General features: G+C 37.0%; 2 protein-coding genes and 1 pseudogene across 3 annotated transcripts; 1 reads left to right on the top strand and 2 right to left on the bottom strand.

The window, feature by feature from the left end:
* Nucleotides 1-135: 135 nt before the first annotated feature.
* Nucleotides 136-4,189, bottom strand: LOC135653072 (uncharacterized; annotated as a pseudogene).
* Nucleotides 4,190-4,347: 158 nt separating this feature from the next.
* On the top strand, nt 4,348-8,457 carry LOC135653071 (uncharacterized). Of its 2 annotated transcripts, XM_065174528.1 has the most exons (6): nt 4,348-4,525; nt 4,829-4,995; nt 5,247-5,417; nt 5,510-5,958; nt 6,062-6,320; nt 6,875-8,457. In XM_065174528.1, exons 3-6 carry the CDS (start codon nt 5,310-5,312, stop codon nt 8,288-8,290), a joined length of 2,232 nt encoding a protein of 743 aa, XP_065030600.1. In that variant the 5' UTR covers nt 4,348-4,525; nt 4,829-4,995; nt 5,247-5,309; the 3' UTR covers nt 8,291-8,457. The 2 variants fall into 2 exon arrangements, with proteins under 2 accessions (XP_065030600.1, XP_065030599.1); XM_065174527.1 differs by lacking the exon at nt 4,829-4,995.
* A 1,000-nt stretch (nt 8,458-9,457) lies between these two features.
* LOC135652649 (alpha-soluble NSF attachment protein-like) lies at nt 9,458-15,965 on the bottom strand. The gene is made up of 9 exons (XM_065173742.1): nt 15,781-15,965; nt 14,476-14,525; nt 14,324-14,396; nt 13,462-13,541; nt 12,720-12,871; nt 11,620-11,779; nt 11,489-11,536; nt 10,665-10,745; nt 9,458-9,774 (listed from the first exon to the last, which is right to left on the bottom strand). Exons 1-9 carry the CDS (start codon nt 15,962-15,964, stop codon nt 9,694-9,696), a joined length of 909 nt encoding a protein of 302 aa, XP_065029814.1. The 5' UTR covers nt 15,965; the 3' UTR covers nt 9,458-9,693.
* Nucleotides 15,966-19,148: the final 3,183 nt, after the last annotated feature.

Here is a 19,148-nt window from a genome sequence, read left to right on the forward strand (position 1 = left end):
CTTACAATCATATGCTCCTATCTTTATAAATGATTACATGTTTCTAAATCAACTTTTTTCTCCTTTATTATTATACAAATTTAAAGATGAGAACCTTCAAGATAGGAGCGCATTGTGGTAACAACCTTACAGAACACTGGCTTGAGAGATGTCAGATTCAACAATCCACAACCACCACAACAAAGAATTTTAGCTGTGGTATTTATGGGTATTGTGCCATTACAAGTCTATAAATGTCTATTTAATAACAGATGTTGATAAACTTCTCAGTTCAGCACATGAGTATCAAGTTTACAAAATTGAAAGATGCGCCTGAATGAGAGAAATTATGACCAAAATGCACTCATGTTGATCTGTACTTGTCGCCACAGTCACCGATTACTTCAAGCAAATTCTTCCCTTTCCTCGATACTTCGCTAATGCAATTCATGTCTTCTTCATCCAATGCAAGCGAGAATATGGCATTTGGGTCTTGAATATGCTCTGAAGGGCCAAGTCTAACACCAACCATGGATCCACCAACTGATGGCTACTCAATGAAATTAGAACAAAGCAAGGAAAAGATGGCACAGATTAGTTACCAAATTACCAAAACCTAAGAAATGAATCTTGTGTATCCGTTAATACATTGGTGTTTTACCTGATTCGGTATGTATCACACAGCAACAGTCGGAAATGAATCTTGTGTATCTGTTGATACATTGGTGTTTTACCTGATTCAGTATGTATCTCACAGCAACAGTCGGAATTGAGACCCCATGTTTGGAAGCCACCTTCTTCATAGTTTGAAGCAAAGTTTGGAAAAGAGTCCATCTTCCCCAAGCATCAACCATCTGTCAGATTTGAAAGAGAATGTGTCCAAGAACCTGTGAATAGTTCACAATTTTCAACTGTGAAGTGTGATGAGGGAACAATATATGCACAGCATACCCTTTTGTACTTTTGCAAAGAGGGAGTATTCAGAAAGGAGGACCAACGAAACGAATTGATAAATTGGTATTCAGAAACTTCTCTGACAGTAGATCACCCATTACAGTCCCATATCTGCACCTTAAAAATCTCAGAGCTCTACCAAAAATATTATGTGCATATGAGAATGAGTGTCTCTGTGTGTGTCAGAGAGAAAGAGAGAGACGTTATTAGCTTCACGCCTTTTAGCTGACAGAGTTCTGCCATTATTTGCTGAGGACGAATGTCTACCACAGAATTTTTCACCTAGAACACCAACTCATATTTTAATAGAAGAAGTAACAATGATATTTTTCTTCGTTTAACACAAAGAAGATGTTACCTGATTACTAACTATTTGAATTCCATTTTCAAGTATTGTATGCAACCATTCAGTATCAAAATTTGTCAAAGCCAGAGTCTTAATTTTACCTGCACATTTTCAGCATCAGAACATGTTCAGGTCAGGAGCTTTTAGATGGTCATACCATAGAATGTTAATTTCAAAATATGAAAATATCAAAATCTTTAAATCATTAAGATTTAAATGGTCATACCTTCCTCTTTCAGATCAGTTAGGTGTTTTAAGGCATCAAGGTATGCAAGCTTAGAATAATCCCACCTGTTATTTTTAAAAAAGGAAAAACCAATCAAATGATATTAGCTTGGAGTAATGTACAACGGCAGGACCTTAATTAAATGAACCTTTACTGAATTGTGCATAATAAAAAATCCTATGCAAGAGTCTGACTCTAACTTATCGTCAGACTTTTGTTTAGCTCTTTATCTAAAGAAAATTTTGCTTCTTTGATTGACATGCTAAGGTTTAAGCATGTGCACTAGTTAAAGTGTAATCATGGGAAAAGTCCAAATTATCCTTCATTCAACTGTACGACCACAATGACTTAGAGCTTCTGTCTATCTGTCTGTATTTGTCGATCCTTATGATGCACGATAACGTGCTAAAAAAAAGCCAATTTTCATTTTGAATTTCTTATAATGGATATGGTGCAAATTATATAGATCCAATAAAAATAACATGCTCAAGAGCAATTTTATGATTAAAAGGTTAGGTTAGTTACTAATCACAAATCTTTCAGAATTTTCTAGATTAAGGCAAAAACTATATTGTTAAATTTTTCCTTTTTATGATTAGTTGAGCTTCAACCTGTTTTATACATCACAATATACTAATTGACATGAACAGAGCATTGAATGCCTCGAGCATGCCAAGAGCAAGCAAGTTGGAGAACCCAGGAAATTTCATTCGTCCTGTGGTCTGTACGTGATATTCAAAAAGTGGTTGTCTACTTAGTGAGATAAGAAAGAAATTACATTCGTTCAGAATAAAAAACATATAAAGAATTATACAGACTAAACAGGAATTAGAACTTCCCATTGTTCAAATGAAAAATGAGATGACAGCAGGGTAAATAGCATCACATAAACAAGAAGATAAAGATTCACCAACCGAGAAACCTTGTTTGCACAAAGTTATTTAGTTACTGTGACAGGGAGGAAACTGAAGTCAAGCCAGGCAGGGTGGTGAAAAAGTCAACACCTAACTAGGTTGCTTTTACTTAAGAGATTGATGAAATATAGCAGAAGGTGTCATCTCAAACTACATCCTGATATTGCTGAATATAGAGAGAAGATACTTCTGAAATGGTCGAGATGAAAGAGGAACAAGAAAATGCCAGTGGAACTGAAGCATGTCCAGTGGCAGATAAATCCTAAGTACCAATATGTAAAGCATTCAGATATTTTTTGCTGCATGATGATGCACATAATTATTGCTGATGCACACAAATTAAGTACCTTGAAACAGAAGTACTAAATAATCAGATAGTAAATCAATTATCTTTTAGACACACAAAAAGAAAACCTGAACATATTGCTCCACATGGTTCACCGATGTGTCACATTACATGAAGTAGAAATCTTGCTCTTCCTAAGTGCTAAGCTTTCAACAAGCAGAGTTTACTACCTAGAATGCAATATATCAATTATAGAGTCACAGACAAAATTTAGCTCAGATTCATTTTCTGCTTGCTAACAAGACACCTTATTTGGCCGTAGAATGAGTCTATTGGCAAATCAGGATCTAAATTAATGATCTATGTATACCATATCAAACTTTTGTTCTTTAACGAATCCAAATTCCCAATGTGCAAAACATTCAGATAGTTTTGTCAAAGCATGATGATGCATAATATTTAAGTACCTCGGAGCAGGACTTCTATGGTCAGATAATCAATTATCTATTTTAGACACCAAAAAAGAAGGGAAAGAAACATGACAATATTGTTCACTAATGTATCACATTACACCAAGTAGATATCTTGTTCTGCCGACCGCTCAGCTTTTACTACATCATAGGTGATTAGTGATGGTCAACAAGCAGAGTTTACTAATTACAAATTTACAATGCAATTATGGATTTAGATATTAAGTTTTAGAAAAAAATTAATTTTCTTCTAACTCACAAGATGCATTATTTGGCAGTAGAAATAGTCCATTAGCAATGTAGCATCAAAGTTGAGTAGCAATGACCGTCATATCACACTTTAGTTTTCAGCAGATGCTTGCAATCACATATCCATCTTGAAACTATACATAATGTGGAGAGAAAGCATGACTCATCCTAGCCAACAAATGTAATCATACATTCGATTAGAAATTACAAAGACTATTATAGAGAAATGTGACTAACCCCCTGATCTCCTCAAGCAGCTCCGGAGGGTGCTCCCGACGAACTCTATTGACGAAAATACCGTACAAATCCTCTGCAGGCCCATCTGCCAAACCAAACGCCTGTCAAGATGCAACTTTTCATTGATTAATACAACTACACGAGCCTATTGTAGCTCTTTTTGTCATAAGTAGTGGAGATGACGGGATCGTTTACAGTGGTCGGCCATGTCGACGGTGGTGAAGCCGGCGTCGGCATAGCGAAGCATGGCCTCGATGACATCATCGCGGTCCACGCGGCCCCAAGCTCGTCTTCTCTCCCACCTCTGCTTCGGCGCTGAAGCACCGGATCCCACAGCTCTACGATTCGCAGCCGACCGGAGAAGACCAACACGGCAATGATGTCAAATGTGGGTGAGGGCACGTTCAAGGGCCTCAGTGGCCACCACAAGGACGGACACCACGAAAGGGGGCGATTGCAAGAGACGGAGGCGATCACGATAGAATAGAGGTAAAGATGACTAGAAAGGAACGTTCGAAGGAAATAAAAGTAAAAGAATAAAAAAAGAATATTTTACGAAAAATAATGGAAACTGAGAGCTTTTTTTTTATCCGTAGGATTATTAACGGGTCATTGAGACTCATTCGGGTCGGACATTAGGCTCATTCGGACCGACCCGATAAATTGGATGGCTCGGACGAGAATTCTTCTTCCGTAGAGGCCATTTTGGACATTGAGTTCCTCGCCCAGCCCCCACGCCACCGGCCAGGGTGGCGACCGAGGACGAGAAGACGAAGAGGAGGAAGACCCCCAAATCTACTTGAAACTGTTGCTGATTCGTCACCAATAGATGCAGAGTAGAGGAGCCGAAGCAACGGATCGCAGGTTTTCGAAGACATCTCGACCTTCCCTTTTGTTTGATCAATCGATTATTTCTTTGTTTGTTCGTCTTTCCAAATCGGATTCTTGTTCTTCTGAATTTGGCTGTGGATCGGTTTATATGATTCCCTCGTTCGGTTGACTACGGTTTTGGTGTTAAAGGTAGCTCTTTTTAGTTGCTCGCTAGGTGTGGATTGCCTGCCTGAATCTCCGTAGCGTTCTTGTGGTGGAGTTGGCGGGTTTTGAGTTTATGCCATCGATTTGTCTGGAAATCGCATGAATTTTGCTCCATATTTTTTGTTGTATTAGTTACTGGACCATGAATTGGGTGAATCAGTGAAAAAGATCTGAGGCTACATGACTAGACTTTCTCGGTATACCGAGAATGATCCAAGCAAATGAACGACGGCGAGTAATTTCTCATGCCTGAGGCCGGTCAATCGTGATAGCGTGTTCAACCATGCCAAGGGTGTTCGGTACGAGGGCAAGATCTGCATCTCCTCGACTTACTTCAGCCATAGGTCTTTGTTAGTGAATCGAACCGTACTGAAGAAGGAAAGTTTATTATGATTACAAGTTATGATGATGGCAATGGATGTTTGTTGCTTATCTTATCATTTGCTTGCTTATTGTTAAGTCCACAAAATCAAGTAATTCTGGTGTTTGGTAAGATTTTGTCTTTTGCTTTTATCTGATTTGCTTGTGCTGATTGTCGTCTGAATTGCAGGAAAAGAATACTTTTTAGGAGATTTCGGGCCTGGCATTGATTCAGTTATCTCTGAGAGGCACCATGGGTGACTCAACAGCGATGACCATCGAGTTCCTTCGTGCCAGATTACTATCTGAGAGGACAGTTTCTAAAGCTGCAAAGGAAAGAGCTGACCAATTGGCTAAAAGGGTCAGCGATATATTCTTGTTATATATTGTCACAGTTGATTTGCTTAGTGTGTTTCGTTGATTAATTTGGATTTGGTTATGTTTTGTGTTCAGGTGACGGAGTTAGAGGAGCGGCTTAGGGTCATGACTATCCAGAGGAGGAAGGCAGAACAGGCAGCAGTGGATGCCATCTCCATTCTAGAAACTCATGGGATTAATGATCTATTTGAGGAAATTGATTCTAGCTCTGACAAAGATGAAAGTCCTTGTGGTGAGGAAGGGTGCGAGGAAGCTTCTAAAGAAGATGAAGTATGTACAGCCTCGAAAGTGGAAAGGATGGTAGTTGAAGATGCACAATCGAGTTCTGAACTTGAGGTTTCCTTCTCCCAAGCTAGGAGCTTATCATGGAGAAGCCGCAGTAGTAGTCCAGATTCTGCTAGAAAGCTAAAAGGAAAGCATTTCAGACAAAGACAGAGACGAATGAGTTTGATGTCACCTGTTGAATCTTCCCCAAAATATAACTTGGGAAAATCATGTCGCAAAATAAAACAGAAAGAAATGGGGTATTTTCGATGTCCTTCCTTCTCCTTCTCTAGTGACTGTCGTTAGATGTGTTCATTATGTTCCTTTATTTTAACTGTGACAACAATGGTTTTGTACTACCAGATCAACTACTGAGGAAAAAGGAGATGATTTTGTAATTATTGGTAACAGCCTACCTGGATTACCTGTGATTGTTTCTGGAAGTCAGTCATCTTTTGTGACTGTCCAAAAGCAAGAAGTTGATGCAATTGGGAGCGAAAGAGATAAAGAGATGGAGAGAGTTCTAGAGCAGCAAGCCCAGCTCATAGGTCAGTACGAAGCAGAGGAGAAAGCACAGAGAGAATGGGAAAAGAAATACAATGAGAACAAATGTTCAAATCCAGTATGTGACTTTCATAACAGATTCTATTTTTGACAGCCAAGTATATGTGCTCTCAAATAAAACCAGGAAAGATGGACTGCCGTGATCATATATCTGTAGTATGAAGTTGGGAATTTGATGGATCTCTTTGCAGTCTATCCAACTAGTACTAACTATTTATCGTTGCATTGTCTAGTCCATTTTGCACCTGCACAATTGCTTTGTTGATACCACTTCTTGGTATTTGATTCACCTCGTATTTGAACTAGGAAATGTGAATAGACTCTTTTCAAAAACTTGCTGCATGTGATATATAAGGCATGTTTTAGACTAAAAGCCTGACCCCACTATGCATAGCAAATTTTTGCTTAGAATTTAGTCTTCCTGACTACAGTTTCTTCATTCTCCTGTTACTACACACACACACACATATTCAGACCACAAGTGCAAGTGGTAGCCAAGTTTGTCTGACAGCCGGAGTACTCTTTGATTTGTAATCTTCCTGAATATATATTTTTAATCAAATGGTATACATTAATTTATCTTTTTTATTGTATTTTTATCTCAATTTTCAGGATTACTCTGAATCTGAGAAGCAGTGTCATGTAGCTGTAGTCAATAGTGAGTCCCAGAAAGATTCACTTGCAGTTCCTGGGAAAATACCATGTGAAGATGAGGAGCCAAAATCAGCTGTTCTCTCTGGGACCAAGGAACCTGGATGTCTATCTGATGATATTGTGCTTAAATTATCAGATAGTGCAAATCAAGGAACCATTGATGGAGGCCAAGATGCAAATGTTGTGCAATTCTCCAATGCCTTTGTGTCAACTGATCTACCTAGAACTGGAAGTGGAAGTAATTCTCACGCTTGTGTGGAGGGCTTGACGGATCAAGTAGTGCATCATGTGGCGGTCACTGACAGTGAAGCTTGTCTGGTTGAGGTTGCATTTCCTGCCAAAGTAAGCACTGTTGAGAGCTCGTTTGAAAAGCAAAACCAAGGTTTAATTTATGATAAATCTGACAGTGGCTCTAGTAACAATATCAATATGCAAGCACATAGCCAAATGAATTCACCATTAAATGGAAGCCCTTCTACTGCTAATTCCGAAAGGGAGACACCTAAATGGGAATTAGCAGGCACTCAGGATCCATCGTACGAGAGACCACCTCAATCAGCTGGCAGCAGTAGCTTGGGGGGTGTTCTGGAAGCTCTTCAGCGTGCCAAGATATCCTTAAAACAAGAGCTCTATCAGTCGCCCTTGCCAGGGAAAGGCACCATGGCTTTACCAGCAGCAAGAAATTACCATACTAAGACTACTTTGTCTGGTGAAACTTTGAAAGTTCCCATTGGGTCTGCTGGCCTGTTTAGATTACCAACTGACACTTTTCCTCCGGCACAAAACTTGCAAAGGAAACTTTATGGTTCAGCCTTAAGTTTGACGACTGGTTATCCTCATCTTGGATATGCCTTTACTACTGCTGACGGTCATCCGTCAACTGTCCCTGAAGCTGGGTCCAAGAATTCGATGGGTAAATTGAATTTTGGTAATTACCGTCCAGGTATGGACCTTCCTACTTCATTCAGGTACTCGCTACCATACTCAGGTTCGACAGCAGATAGGATACCGGTTCCAAATGAAGCTGACATTTCACTAGGAAAGCAACATTTCAACACTTACTCTTATGAAGTGGGAATTCCTGCTTTCAGCAGGTATTCCCTGCCTGCAAATGAGGCGACAGATGGAACACCCTTCCCAAACAGATCTGGAGGCTCTGTGCACCAGCAGTATTTTGATTCCTACCATCCTGGCATTGAAGAGCCTGCTGCGAGAAGGTATTCCCTTCCATACTCAGACTTGACAAGAGATAGAACAATTCTTCGTGATGGCGTTTCAGAACCTCACACCGATATAAGAAACCAAATGCCTCCTCGAGACCGGTACTCTTTATATGGCGGCAATGGGACACGATCCAGTATGCAGATACTGTAGTACCTTTTGTAGTATGTAATTCATTTTCCCTATATGTATCCATTTGCAAATTAGGATGATATCTGAAGTTGATATTATATGCTCCTGTGGCATACTTGATGTATTCGATACTAGATGGTTTTGGTGTTTAATGTGAAATATTGTTGCCTCTTCTTTTTGCACTTCAATGTTGGGTAGACATGGAAATATTTCAAGGCTATGACATATTTTAGTATCTGTTATTGGATTAATTGATAAACAAAACAAATAAATGAGTGGCAACTTTGCTCAAGCATTTTGGCATCAGTTGAGGCCCACTGATCTGAGAGGATCTTAAACTCTGTTCTTAAACAAGGGCATGCTATTCTTTGTTGTCGTCGATGTACTTGGTCTTGTGGATGGGAGAATTCATTCTTCATGCATCTGCTATAATGCAGAATCAAGTCTTAAGCCTCTCTTAAAAGTATTTACCATGCCAATCTTTATGTTGTTTTGCCTTGATATAATACCTTGTTTTTTATGTTTTTTGAACCCTTGGGGATTTGATTTTTCTACCTTGAATATTCTTTCAAGATAGAGCATTACAAGCACCCCAATTCGAAACATATTTGTTTCAGAATTAGGTTGAGCAGTAGCACATAAAATGAGAAGATTTTAGCAACCATTAGACTCTCATGTACTTGCTCATGGAAGAAAGTATGTTCATTAAATGTTAACCCTATGTCAAGATTATGACCAAGTTACAATGTTTGAATTCCACACTGTTGAGGCATGGTATGATCCTTGTAGCTCCTTCATTATGTGCTTAAAACTCTGCAAGAAATGTTGGCTTGTTATTAATATCCAAAGAACTCTCGATTTTAAGTTGAGATATTGTGATGAAGTGTTGTGAGATCAGTTATTGCTTGTACAAAATAAACAAAGCCAACCATGCATTTTGTAACTGAGTCAGCTTGACATGGAAGTGAAAATTGCATGTGTAGCCAAAAATAAAAAAAGTGTGTCTAATGGTGAGATGGTTCCTTTGCAATAAGGGATAATAAATTTGAACTTATGAAATATACACTTTGGAGATTTAAATAACTTCTAACTCAAAACAAGCTAATATTAACTGTAATTGATCATGTTTAACCTGAGTTAATGGGATCTATATGCGAAGGATTTTAAAAAGTATACCAATCAAATTCATAAAACAAATAAAGAATCATCCCATTTATAATTATACTGCATATACCCACTCTTATCATCAAACATCGTGAAATTGTGGTGAAGATAGGGAAAACCAACACATATCCGAGTACAATTTATGCACAGAAATTGAAGGCATTAGAATCCTAGTCCTTCTCTCCAATTTCCTTAGACAAACAATGGCCACCATAAAGTTAGCAAGAACAGACAGATATCAACTCCAATATCAGCGTGGCTCAAGTGAGATCGTCTTCCTCTTCTTCCTTTGCTTTAATGGCATTCTTCACTCTCAGTAGAAGCATGGTTTTCCAAGGATCCTGAAGTTGATCGAGATGGTATCAACAGAAACATTGCGCAAGTTTAATCAAGTTAACGGTATGCCTATCAGATACAGGAAGCAGGCACAAGTACTGAACAAATATGTCCCATATATGACAATTACGTGCATCATTGCTGCCTTGATAACGATTTCAGATGAATAAAGCTGCACAGAACCTTTTCTTTTCAGTTATGGAAAAGTTAGCCTCGATATGAGAAAGCTTCTTTATGATGAGAAGGGAAACTGGTATATCCAAAAAGAGATCCAGTGGCTGATCAAAATCCATGGTTACCGGGGTTAATCAGCATTTTGACCTAGTAAACAAAAGATTTTGAAATCTCAAGGTACAAAGACTGATCATAGAAAGGAAGGAATAAAGATTAGAATAAGCTTTCAAATTGTGTTTTGAAGAACTAACAGAGAAAAAAATAACCTGTAGTAAGAAAGGTTTTTTTGGTGTAAAATTAGGGCTTTTGATATGATATGGAATTAAATGACATATATGTTGGAATGTCAGCACTGTTCGGTGACTCGATCAGAAATATCAAGATTATGGTTGAACATCGACCTAAAGAAGCAAGCCATGAGGGCTAAATTTCAGTTCTAAGAAACCAAGGCAAGGCCGTCATAGTTAGCAAGCAACTAGCTTAATATGTTCTTTGGGCATGTAATTGAGAAGAAATTTAATACATTTATTACATATATAATATTTATTGTCAATTTTAGCAATGAAATAAATTATATCAAGTTAACAATTTAATGCATTGTCAATTAGAATTCATGCTATTATATCAGTTCCATAGATAAATCAGAAGTTATGGCTCATATCTCGTTCATGGATGCTCAAGTGCATTGCATGGAATCAATATCAAAAGGCAAAAAACATACCAGCCGGGTCATGCTATCATATTCTTGGAGAGCATCAGTAAATTTCACAACATCTCCCTCATCCATTGAATCTGCTAGATCCTGCAATGAAGGTGCTAATATTTTGAGAGATGTTCCTGCCAAGATATGATGATCTAGTTTGTAGTTCATATATTTCATCAAGAGGATAGCTTTACGGCGACTTTTTAACATACAAAAATGTGTGAACAGATGCATAGAGATGACTCATGATAGACACGTAACTTAAAGAAAGAGAAAGAGGACAAAGAAAAATTAATTAACAGCATCTGAGCTAACATATGACAAATTATAACATAGAGATCAATGAACAAATTAGCTCTTGACTTCAACTTTAGATCCTTGACAGAATATCTACTACCATTTAACATGCAAGTTCATAAAGTTATCCGGTAGACAATTAAGATGAAGATTCTCAAATGATGGATTGTTTGTGAAGTTCTTGAGCAAGATAATATGTCATGTTATTTCTTTACATTTTCATTAGTTTTTATGGTCATTTTATATTCTTTTTTATAGATTTAGCTTTCAGCAAAAATGCCAAAACCACACACTTAGACGCCTTATACACATTACTTAATCTCCATATATTTTACATATCTTTCATTTTTATCGCACAAATTGAAAAAAAAACCAAATTGTTAAGTTTGATACTCTCGACTCATCAGGATCCAAGCTTGAAACGGAGAACGTGCACTCTTCTTGCAAACATGATTATTGGTCAAATCAGAATAGAAAGGGGATTAGAAAATGAAAAATCAAGCCTACCCAAAAAAATAAAAATAGAATCGAGGTTCAAGTCTTACAGCTAGAAGCTTGTATTCCCGTGTGCCCGAAAAAGTAGGATCAAGTTCCTACACAAGCAAGTACAATCTGGTTAACAATATTGAACACTTAGAACAACGACTTCAACTACCAAACCAAGAAACATACAAACCTGATACCGTTCTAATGCGTTTGTAATTGCAACAACATCACCTTTACACAATTGGCAGATGCCAGCATTAAGGAGAATTCCCTTAACACCATACTTAAGAAGATTATTATTGATCGAGTGTCGTGCAATTGCTTCATATATTTCAATTGCCTTTGGGTATCTGCAGAAAATATAAGTGTCAAATCCCAATGTACACAACTGTAACAGAATTCAAAGAATCCATAACGACAGCTGAACATTAATTCAGAACTACAGATAATTTAAAACTAGTTATTGCACATGTATATAGGATATTCTACAAAGAACATAGACGATATGAACTGCAAAAGTCCCACTGTCAAAAGATATAAGAGGAGACCATCAATGATCAATACAAGGTGAAACTAACTTCAATGTTGTAGGTACCGAGAGGTCCTAGATAATGAAATATACAGCAAAATGCCAGATGTCAAGGTATCTTCCCACCAGAAAGAAGTGACAAAGTCAAACAACTCCCTGGATAAATAGAATGATTTTGTTTATATTGGTCGAAATTCTGAGGCTAGCATCACATGTTTGTGAGAAAACCAGTGTGTTAAATGTTGCAATATAGGCTACACGGTAAATGAGAATGTTGTGACAGATGGAGACGACTGTTTATCTTTAATGATGACAAAAACAAGTTACATAATTAAATAACATGCCAGCCAGCATTGATGGCAGAGCATTAGCTAACTTTGATATATCAATACGAGCATTAGGGTTTTGGAGCAGAATAACTGCATGCCTGCATCTAACCGCAATGAGAATGCAACAAAAAGGTGATAGCATATCATTATTCTTTTATGTCTAGATGACTCAGTCAACCTATTTTCTTTTTATCCTCAGAACCTGATAGGAACCTTAATAAATGTAGTAGTTAATAACTGAAACTCAAAAATATGGTCATGGGCTGTCATATTCAGCAAATCCATCTTTGAAGAATATGTATTAGCAACAGAGAGGTTTATATTACCAATCCTACTTGCAGGTCAGAAGACAGTTTCCTCCAGCTACATAGTCATTATTTAATCTGAAAGAATAAATAAAAGGTAATAGATCAAGGACTTTGTTAAACTTACTGTTCCAGCTGAGCAGCAAATTGTGCAACCTTTTGGTTGCATTGATTTGCAGAAGTTGTCACTTCCTCACTTTGAAAGAGATCAGCAGCCCGCTCAAAGTAATCCATAGCCTTCTCTGGATTCTGTTCTTGCTCATATAACTCACCAAGTTCCTGTGAAATGAAGATGTGGGTGTTCAACAAAAGAAATTTAAATATCTAAAAGGGCATGTTTTTATATATGCAAATTACTGCTAACTTAAATTAATAGTACAATCACCTTTATAAACCTTTAATGTCTGATGTCATTCTATTCCAGGCACACAATTGGCATGGGAAGCATGAAAGTAGTACAATCACCTATATGAACCTTCATTGCCATCTCTTCCAGGCACAAAATTGGAATGGGAATCATGAAAGTAATGCAATCGTCCTTTATGCCATTCTATCCCGGGCACACAATTGGAATGGGAATCATGAAGTGGTGCAATCACCTTAATACCATTCTATTCCAGGCACACAATTGGGATGGGTTTCATGTTGTGTTGATGGCAACAGTATGTTGGCCAGGTATTGAGCCTATGATGCTTGTCATGTATCAAGCCAATATTAGCGTGAAAACCCCAAACATTGTTTCAAACCTCAATTACTATATCTACCAATGTATGCATATCTCATAAATTTGACAAAGAAAAGTTTACAATTTAATCATTGTAATGCTAAACAAAGTCTAAGGCAGAAATTCCCCATGGAAGGTCCATCACCTTGCAGTATCTTGCAGCCATGTTTAATCTACCAATCTCCAGAAAAAGGTTCACAGCTTGGTTTAATGATTCAGCAGCATCTGCAGAAATTGAACATGTTTTGAAGGTCAACAGAGAAAAGAAATAATGTAAATTGCCTACCTAGTATTCAATATTTACAATAGAAAAGGATGTTTTATGAGAATAACCCATGAATGAAAATGATTAAGTGGTTGCCCAAACTTTGTGACAATTCACAGGAATGTTGACAAGTAGACCTCAAAAACAGAGAAGCTGTCCATTTAGTTCTTGGACAAAGAAAAAACTTTGTTATTTCCTTTACCAATCAGATCCACTTTGGAGTGGATATATGCTAGCGATTATATATGCCAATCTATTCCTTGTTTTCCAATGTGGGACTAATTGACTACCACGTAAAATTGACAAATCTAGGTATCATCTTCTATTAAAGAATGTGACCTGAATTTTGGTCTAATCGGTTGACAGAATTGGCGTGCCTCTACTTTTGATCTTCTGTTAACGATAATGCTTGAAACAATTATATTTCTAAAACAAGATCTCACGATTAGACTTTCAGAACTATCTATAAGTAATTGAGTTTAGATGTTGTGATGATGACATCATTTATCTTTAAAAAATGAGTGACACCAAAATATTTACTAACATTAGGTAGAACTATGTTTGAAAACTCAAGTACACACCTTAGCATCTGAAAAAGGAGACAATTTCCCCATACAAAGCAGAGTCTATGTTGACAAGACCGCATACGTCCAGAGTAAAGATAGTTTATTACAAAGTCGGTAGAATATAACCCTTGGATGTTATGAGGACTTAGGTAATATTTCCTCACATGAGAATATACCTTGAAGTGAGATTTTCTTGTAACAATTTGCTGCATTTACGTAAGTTGAGGCAGCTTCATGCTTGCTATCTAACTGCATCATGAAATCAGTATGAAAAACATATCAATATCTGAAGCTATCACATGTCCTGAGAACCAACAAGATAAGCAACCTTCAAATGACAGTTAGCAAGTTTGGTATACACTGATCCAGCTCTCTCCCCTGCAATACCAATGTGCAAAAATATTAATTAAGAACCATTGCATCCCAAAGTTGCTGGTTTGATCCTTATTAATTATCATGAAAGTTATTGTACATGAAACAAAGACTGTTTGATGTGTTCTCAAGACCAATATCATATTCTGTATGTTTCAAGATTTGGCAATGGGAAAATAAGGGGCAATGAACTTTGTAAAATGGTAAAGATCATAACAACAAAGCAAAATTGAAACATCAACTCATTTCAGTCGTGATTGGCTGATCCACACAGAGATTAACTGAACATGACCAAATTCAACTGATTCAACCTGACTCCAGCCGATTTTAGTTAATGATAATGAAAATAATCCTCAATGCAGGTTTTCAACTTAGATTTTAGTGTTTATTTCAGCAATTGTATTACTTGGATAACATACATTTTCTAAATTTATTTAATTGGATTAGTCTCTGTTTGTTTTTTTAATCTTGAATCAAACTCTATCTTAGCAAAAGGTTTGTTAGTTGCTTGACTAGGCTAGGTTAGATCAGTAACTTTATTTTCTTTTTCACGGAATATGACCAGTTTATATATGATCTGATTTATATTGTCAGATTTCAAGTCAATACAATGGTTCTGTAATTTCTACAGCACAAAATTTGCAATCCTACATCTGATCAGGGTGAAAACATATGCAACCTTATTTATAACATGTCGACAACAATTTCCAGAAATTATTTTTCAAATCTAAACCTACAATGATCAAGAAAACAGCAATTACACCATTATGCTGTTCACCTGTAGCAGCACCTTCTACACCTATGCGCCATGACCTACATCACAAAATGGATCATCCGTTCCTAAAAACATGGTTATGCAGGTCAACGAAATGACATCCATTGCAACGAAAGTAGAAGCATGCAGATTACCATAATGTCATTGCACCAAAGAAGATAGAAGATGATGCAGATTACAACGAATAGTCAACATCTAAAGAGAGACTAATAGCTGTCGAGCATTCGATTTGCGGCCGGAATCTAAATAGGAAGCAGAATTAACACCGAGGGGATTGGAATCCAACTAACCCCACAGACAAATGCCTTAACACAGTTAACTCCGAATCAGAAACAAATCCAGATTGGGATCATTTCATCGTCGAGGAACTTCTACCGGATTCAACTTGATTTCAAAGAATCAGATTCTCCTAAGAATGAGAAGGAACAGATCGACCTACATGACCGCAATGGCTACCGGAAAAGAGAGAAAGAGGGAGCACATTACAGTTCTTGGCGAGCTTGAAGAAATTGGCGGCCTTGTCGAACAAATCGGCCGCGTCGTCGTACTTGGATCCGAAGATTCCCCATCCGGCGAGCTTCTTCTCCGCCTTCTGCTCCAAATCGTCGCCCTTCGCCGTCTGATCCGCCATTCCTTCTCCGATCGTTCGCCTTTGGAACCCTTCTGTCATTTGTTCCAACGCGGAGGGCGGACTATATATAGAATCGGAAACGGGAAACTGTGCGCGACGACGGTTTGTTTTTTGTTGTGTGTTTTGACGTATTTGTCCTCTCAAAGCTTTGAAATTACATATTTATTATACTCATAAAAAAAATTAATGAATAAAAAGAGAATTTGACACCATCTAATATTATAATTTGATTATCACTAATCCAAATCCAACATATATTTGAACATGTGAAAAATAATTAAGTTTAATATAATAATTGTATATGAAATTAAGAGTCACATGATTGGATAGTCATAATTTTAAAGTTAATTCAATAAATATCATATAATTTAATTTATATATAATAATTATATTTAGTGATATATTAAGAAATTAAAAAAAACCCATCAAAATTATGAGAATGAGAATTCATCAAAGGCAAATAATTGATCATGAATTCCTGTTGGATTGATGACGACAAATGATGACTTATCAATCTCATAAATTCAATAAGAAATTAAGTCTACTTCCACAAAAGGCATATCATATTGACTCGATAATCACAACTAAATCATCTCTTATGAGCATATTTAATCTTACATTGATAATAAAAAAAAAAATCAATGTTCATTATTAGAGGTTCCTTTCAGCCGACAATTCATTATGAATCTTCATATACGATTGATGATGACATATCAATCTCCTATAAACTTAATGAGTTAACTCGATCTCGACTATTGGCATATCTTATTGACTCAATAATCATAACTTTAAACTTAATTCAATAAGCATAACATAATTTGATCTCTCATAAACTCAACAAGTTAACTCCTGACATATCTTATTGACTCAATAATCATAACTTTAAACTTAATTCAACAAGCATAACATAATTTGATTTATCTCTAATAAACATATTTTATGTCACATTGATTAAAAAATAAAAAAATCAATATATATCCTTTCTCATAAAAGGATAAAATTGTAAGGACTCATAAATGATCACGAATCATCGCGTTTAATTAATGATGACAAATGATGAATTATCAATCTCCCATAAACTCAATATGAGACATCATATTGACTAGATAATTATAACTTTAAACTCAATTCAACCATCATCACATAATTTGATTTATCTCTAATAAACATATTTAGTCTCGCATCACGAAAACTAATGTCTTATCACTAAAGACCCTCTCCTAAAATGATAAAATTATAATGACTCAAAAAAATAGATAATTTCTCATGAGTTTCATGTTAAACCGACAAATGATGACTTATCAATCTCAATCAAACTCAACAATAAGTTTAACTAAATGGATTATGTGATGGTTCAGGGGACATCACATCTAACCAATATTTCAATCATGTGGCATATTAAAATAAATCCGATTGCCAATATTGCAACCACTAGTTTGGCCTCGCCCACTTTAACATGATCCATTTCATTCTTTTCGATGGTCTATATGAGATGGATGTGCGTTGTTCCAAGTCATATAAAGGGTCAAAATTTGACTTCATTATATTGTTAAATAATACAATTAAAATCACAAATATTAATGAATAGTATGAGTTAAGAAGAAGATACGTAAATATTTTATAATACATACCATAACATTAATTGTAAAAGGACACTTGAAAATACTTATTATCTTTGATGGATGTATGTGTAATTTTGTATCCCACAAGAGGCTGCGATCGCAAGTCGCGCGAACCTTCCAGCGCAAGAACGGCCATTCCTTCGCTTCCAAGAAATTGGACCGAGACAACGCGGTTCAAATCAAACATAGCAGATGGACCGGTCCATTGCTATTTTAACATATTTATCTGATTTCATATATTTAGAACATAATATTGTCATAGTAATTTGAAACTTTATTTTTTAAAATAAATTATTTTATTTTGTATTATTATGTAAGAAAAATCTTTGATTTATTTCGATCGAAAGGGTTCATTCGTCATCCAAATCATAAAAACGAACTGAAATTAAATCGGGGTTATCTGAATTTTTGACTTAGATGTTATGAAATCAATGCAATCGATCTATGAGAAGCTCGAATGAGGAGATGATGGTAGTAAGTTGATATGATTAAATTCGATGGTCAACACATGACATTTACGAGAATAATCAATCCAGACTTGACACGTAATATCTAAATTGATCGTAATAAACAATTGGTTAGATAATAATGTGTGTGATGATATCGTGTTACTTAAGCTCAACGTAATCGATGATGATGTAGCATCATGCAAGTATATCCGATTAATACGATATCAATACCCAAACTCGAGCATAAAAATGAATGATCCCTTCTAATACGACACATATGGGGAATCTACCATTATTCACAACCACATTAGTATCTAGGACAATATGCCTCGGTCAACACTATTCCTGCGAAGGCAAGGTAGCACCGACGAAGCACAGCATCATCCTAGAGAGGTCGGGATGACGCCGAGCGAGTATCACACTGACCCACAAATGTAAGGTCGGCACGATGCCGACCCGCAAAGGCTGGGACGACGCCCACCAAGCACAATTCCCCTTAACATGACGTCATCCCGCAAAGGCTAGGATGGTGCCGTACATCGCACCGTCCCGTAAAGTTCGGGACGGTGCTGATCGTGCACGGCGCCAACCATGCACAGCGCCAACCAAGTACAATGCCGACAGTGATAAAATAGCCCAGGTACGACCGATTCCCACGACGGAAAGATAAAAACTCCTCGAGGGGTCCATCGGTGTGAGAGCTCTCTCTGGCCACTCAATACTAATAAGATCTTTGAAGGGGTCAAGGTCGGGAGCCCCTTCTTGACCCCGACCTGTGTGCAGGAACCGGAGCTTGAAGAGCAGGCAGTCAATCCCAGGGAGCGTTCGACTCAAAAGCCAGAGCTCGAACCCGACTCACTGGAGGTGGATGATCTTACGCATCCGGGGCTGAATCAAACCGTGCCAGCTCACTCTATCAGGGTGTAAAGGATCACTATCACCTTCAAATATGTGTTTACCATTGAATATTCACATAGACTTTCTTCCCAAATTATTTATTAATTAAGTATCGTACTAACATTGTCGTGAATATTGTTTGCTCAAAAAGGATCTGTTTTCAAGAAGATGAGACGGAAAGATGCGATAATTTCACTCTACCCTAAGAATGGTTAAGAGTACATGAAAGATATTGCCAAAAAAACACCCTTATCG

This window comes from Musa acuminata, chromosome BXJ3-11, assembly GCF_036884655.1.
Source record: "Musa acuminata AAA Group cultivar baxijiao chromosome BXJ3-11, Cavendish_Baxijiao_AAA, whole genome shotgun sequence".
NCBI lineage: Eukaryota > Viridiplantae > Streptophyta > Magnoliopsida > Zingiberales > Musaceae > Musa > Musa acuminata.